We start from the raw sequence: 5,579 nt of genomic DNA, 5'->3' as shown, positions 1-5,579 counted from the left end.
TTCCCCAATAACCACCATTCTTTCCACTGCCCACCGGTGTAAGGGGAATATCTCTTATTGACCACTAATGATCATGTTAGTTGCCTGTAAAGGGAGAGGGGAATTCTTTCCACTACAAGTCCACCACATGGTGGTCAGAGCAAACCCAAGCTCATCACTACTGACCACCAGTGTAATGAGCATTCTTCCCAAAACCCCACAAGCAACAGTATATTCTTTCCACTAACCACCAGTGTAATGGAGATATCTCTCACTGACCACCAATCTGCTAACATTCCATGACAGAGGTTCCCCCCAAGACCTAAACATTATTTTAAGGGTAATCCTCCATGGTAAAAAGGTTGAGAAATACTGGCTTAGAGTGTAAGTGTGAGTGCAGATACAGTATATCAGCTAGCTCGGGTACTTAAGCTACTTGAAAAGCTTCTACAGACATATTAGATCACAAAATATGATTTCAAAGCTTTATTATTTCAGAGAATGGTGGAAAGGGAGAAAGTAAAAAAGCCAAAAGTCCAAAGAAGTAATCTGGCCTTCTGGTTGCCTCTGGTTTGCTCTCCTCAGTCCTTTAGGTCACCATCTTTACAGTTGTAGCAGCTGGGTTGGACGCCCCAGTGGAAGCCGATGCTGGTCAGAACGTTGGGGGTGTATCGCCCGCTAATGTAGCGCAGTACGTTACCCTCAAACATAGGAAAGTCATTGAAACTTGTGCCTGATGGTTGCCCGAATTTGAATATTCTTCCAAGGCTTGTCACAAAGATCAGCTCATTCACATTAGGGCCATGTTTCCCTGACACCTGAGTGATGTTTTCACCGCGGAACAGCAAGACCTCAAAAAGAGTACCGATGGAATATCCATAAAAAGGCACCCAGACACCACCATACTGGAGCTGGATCCTGGGGAGAACAATATGAAGACATAAAAATAAAGAACCAACAGTATTATAATGCTTCCAAGAGCTGTGATGTAATGCTGAAATCAGAGCCCACCATGTTAAGTCCATGCATGATCAATGATGTGTCTGTGTAACCCCTCCAGGTATTTACCTCTCACAGAGATCACAGAGGATCCTGTCTAAATTGGCCCTACCATGTGTATGTATGAATGTGAGTTAGGGACATTAGATTATAAACTCCTTGAGGACAGGGACTGATGTGAATGTATAATATACACTGCTCAAAAAAATTAAAGGAACACTTTTTAATCAGAGTAAAGCATCGTCAATTAAACTCCTGGGATATTGATCTGGTCAGTTAATAGCAGAGGGGGTTAATCAGTATCAGCTGCTTCGGTGTTATTGAAATTAACAACAGGGGCGCTAGATGGGCAACATTGAGACAACCTCCAAAACAGAATGGTTTTACAGGTGGAGGCCACTGAAATTTGTTTCCCTTCTCATCTTTTCTGACTGTTTTTTACTAGTTATGCATTTGGCTAGGGTCGGTGTCACTACTGGTAGCATGAGGGCATACCTGGACCCTATAGAGGTTGCACAGGCATTCCAACTCCTCCAGGATGGCACATCAATACGTGCTATTGCCAGAAGGTTCTTCTGTGTCTCCCAGCACAGTCTCAAGAGCATGGAGGAGATTCCAGGAGACAGGGAGTTACTCTAGGAGAGCTGGACAGGGCCAAAGAAGGTTCTTAACCCATCAGCAGGACCGGTATCTGCTCCTTTGTGCAAGGAAGGACAGGATGAGCACTGTCAGAGCCTTACAAAATGACCTCCAGCAGGCCACAGAAGCTATGGAGAACGCTATGCTGCCTGTAATATCGGTCAGCATGACCAGTTTGATGGTGGGTAAGTGATGGTCTGGGGAGGCATAGCCATGGAGGGACACACAGACCTCTAGTGGCTAGGCAATGTCACCCTGACTGCCATTAGGTATCGGGATGAAATCCTTGGACCCATTGTCAGACCCTACCCTGGTGCAGTGGGTCCTGGGTTCCTCCTGGTGCACTGCAATGCCCGGCCCTTATGTGGTGAGAGTATGCAGCCAGTTCCTGGAGGATGAAGGAATTGATACCATTAAATGGCACCCACGATCGCCTAACCTACAGTAAATCCAATAGAACATCTCTGGGACATTATGTTTCGGTCGATCTGACGCCATCAGGTTGCACCTCAGTCTGCTCAGGAGCTCAGTGATGCCCTGGTCCAGATCTGGGAGGAAATACTCCAGGACACCATCCATCGTCACATTGGGAGCATGCCCCGATGTTGTCAGGCATGCATACAAGCACATGGGGGCCATACAAACTACTAAGTACCATTTTGAGTTGCTACAAAGAAATTTCAGCAAAATGGACTAGCCTGCTACATAATTTTTTCCCTTTCATTTTCGGGGTGTCTTTGAATTCAACCCTCTGCAGGTTGATAATTTTCATTTCCATTAACCACTCTGCAACCGCTCACAGTAATACTACTGCGGCAGAGTGGTTCGTTATCGTCCAGCCACGTAGTATTAACGTGACTGGACTCCTCCCCTTCTGGGCGGCGCTTGCGCGCCGCCGGAGGCTCGCTCCCGCTGTTTTCATTCACAGCGGGAGTCGGGCCAGGGGAGGAGCAGCGGCGATCGCCGCTGCTCTTACCCGATCGTCGGGGATCGAGTCTGGAGATCCGCCCGCTGTGTGTAAACACAGCGGGCGGATCTCCATAGTGACAGGGAGTGACAGATCGGACTGTTCAGCATAGCTGGACATCCGATCTGTCCATGAATCACATAGTCACCTCCCCCCCTACACGTCAGTAAGCACCAGGCATACATTAACCCCTCCCTCTCCAATAAAATTAACCCCTTCCCTGCCAGTGTCATTTTTACAGTAACAGTGCATATATATAGCACTGATTACTGCAGTAATGTCACTGGTACCCCCAAAAGTGTCAAAAATGTCAGTCAGGGGTCCGGTCTGTCCGCCGCAATGTCGCAGTCCCGCAAAAAAAATCGCAGATCGCCGCCATTACGCGTTAAAAAAAAAACACCAAAAATGACAGAAATCTTTCCCTTTGTTAGTAAACGCAATAACTTTTGCGCAAACCAATCAAAATACGCTTATTGCGATTTTTTTTAACAAACATATGTAGCATAAAACAAATTGGCCAAAAACTTTTAAAAAAATTGGTTTTTACATCTTTTTTGGGGGGAATTTCATATAAAAAAATGTGAAAAATATTGTTATTTTTTCAAAATAAACGCTCTTTTTTTGTTTATAGCGCAAAAAGTAAAAATCGCACAGGTGATCAAATACCACCAAAAGAAAGCTCTGTTTGTGGGAAAAAAAGGACGTAAATTTCGTTTGGGTACGGCGTCGCACGACCGCGCAATTGTCAGTTGAAGTCGCACAGCGCCGAATCGCAAAAAGTGGCCTGGACGGAAGACAGCAAAATCCTCCGGTTGTAAAGTGGTTAAACAATGTGGCATCCATTCCTTCCTAACACATTACCCAGTCCATACCAGTATAGATATCCAGCATGAGACTTTTCCCCATTGAGATCTGCTCTATTTTCAAAATGTTCATTTTTTTGATCAGTGTATATGTAAAGTGCTGCGTGAATTGACTGCGCTATAGAGGTACTTGAAAGAAATAAATCTCTATATATAAAATTACAATACTCCCCCTGACAATGCCTTCATCTGATTTTCTCTCCAGAAGGTTGGCACATCTCTGTTCAGAGATTATCCATTCCAGGGTCACTATCTACTTCCAGGAGATGCTGGCTCAGAGATGACACATTCATGTACAGTAAATCCTGCCTGGTGTCTGTGCAGTTTTCGGCTGTGTGCACAAATGTCTGTCATAGTTCAGCCCCTGCTGCAGCCTCCCGCCTTATCACTTGCTACAAAGTTACATTGTTGCAGTCTGATGACTGGGGGAGAGGAGACTGAGGAAATGCTTCCTCCTGCTTGCAGCAGACTGGTGACCTCAGCTCAGCCTAGACAAAATCACCCCGACATGAATTTGCATTACAAATTTCTATTATACTGTATGTGTATACTTGAAATGTGCTGAAGATGTTGGTGTGGTAAAGAAGTGATAATCAGAAGGATCTTACCCAACCACATTGCCGGGAGTCTCCCTGATGCGAAGGCCTGTTATTTGTCCGTTCGGTTGTTCTGAAGAGTAAGAGAAAGCTGTACCTCCGCCAACTCCGAACTCCCCAGAGAAGGAAGAGCGCCGCGACCTAACTGAAGGGTGCAAGAGAGGAGAGCGGTCAGACAGGCAGGAATCTTCTATGTCTAGTCTTCTGTGTATATTGTATGTGCATAGAATTCAGCCACCTATGTGAGATTGCTGTGAAAGCAGTTTAAATAGGCACAGCTTACCAAAATGAGATTCCTGCACTGAATGTCTAGGTCTGTACATCAGCTGTTCCCATTATGAGTGATTCCCACCATCCCTGTGCTGAGTTCCATGGTCTGTACACCTGCTGTGACAATTATGAAGGGTTCCCACCATCCCTGTGCTGAGTTACAATGTCTGTACACCTGTTTTGCCCATTATGAGGAGTTTCCATCATCCCCGTAATGAGTTTCCAGGTCTGTACACCTCCTGTGCCCATTATGAGGGGGTTCCATCATCCTTGTGCTAAGTTCCTAGGTTTGTACACCTTCTGTGCCCATTATGAGGGGTTCGCACCATGCCTGTGCTAAGCTCCCAGGTCTGTACACCTGTTGTGCCCATTATGAGGGTCTCCCATCATCCCTGTGCTGAGTTCCCAGGTCTGTACACCTGCTGTGCCCATTATGAGATGTTCCAATCATCCCTGTGCTGAGTTACTGGGTATGAAGACCTGCTGTGCCCATTATGAGGGGTTCTCACCATCCCTGTCCTGGGTTCCTAGGTCTGTACATCTGTTGTGCTCATTATGAGGGATTCCCATCATCCCTGTGCTCAGTTCCTGGGTCTGTACACCTGCTGTGCCCATTATGAGGGGTTCCTGCTATTCCTGTCCTGGGCTCCTGGGTCTGTACACCTGGTATGCCCATTAGGAGGGGTTCCCACCATTCCTGTGCTGAGTTTCCAGGTATATACACCTGCTGTGCCCATTATGAGGGATTCCCACCATCCCTGTCCTGGGTTCCAGGGACTGTAGACATGTTATGCCCATTAAGAGGGGCTCCTGATGACATGGATTCCAAAAGGGGTGAATGGTTTTATGTACCTTTGAAGTGATAAATAATATGTTAGCATTAGATAAATAGTGGAAATAAATCATCATCAATCATCATCATTAAACATCCTCATTAACCAATCATCATCAATCATCATCCAATAGTGCAATTGATATATTGGGTGCTATAATAACCCATACTCACCACTTAAAGTCGCTGTGGAGCCCAACAGGAAGCACACACACAGGAGGGTCAGCATCCTAGTATTTTTAAGTTATCACCTAGAAGATGTAGGTTATAGTAATACAAATGACTGCAAATCAAAACCATAATTCATACAATAATACAGACCATCATTGGGAATCCAACCTGTTACCATAGATCAGTAATTCTCAACTAGGGTTCCTTCAGAAGTTGTTAGGGGTTATTTTAAGTGTGGCTGACTGACCTCCCATCTAACATAA

At 45.5% G+C, this 5,579-nt stretch overlaps 1 protein-coding gene across 1 annotated transcript; it reads right to left on the bottom strand.

Moving 5' to 3' along the window:
* Window positions 1-560: 560 nt before the first annotated feature.
* Window positions 561-5,379, bottom strand: LOC309549734 (zymogen granule membrane protein 16-like; the record flags this gene model as incomplete). Its single annotated transcript, XM_082250225.1, has 3 exons — window positions 5,320-5,379; window positions 4,056-4,188; window positions 561-897 (listed from the first exon to the last, which is right to left on the bottom strand). Exons 1-3 carry the CDS (start codon window positions 5,372-5,374, stop codon window positions 561-563), a joined length of 525 nt encoding a protein of 174 aa, XP_082106351.1. The 5' UTR covers window positions 5,375-5,379.
* Between the last annotated feature and the right edge of the window lie 200 nt (window positions 5,380-5,579).

Source organism: Pelophylax lessonae (assembly GCF_965119305.1).
Source record: "Pelophylax lessonae genome assembly, chromosome: 1".
Classification (NCBI taxonomy): Eukaryota; Metazoa; Chordata; class Amphibia; order Anura; family Ranidae; genus Pelophylax; species Pelophylax lessonae.
Note: the sequence above shows the minus strand (reverse complement) of the source record. Positions and strands in the feature narration are given on the sequence as shown.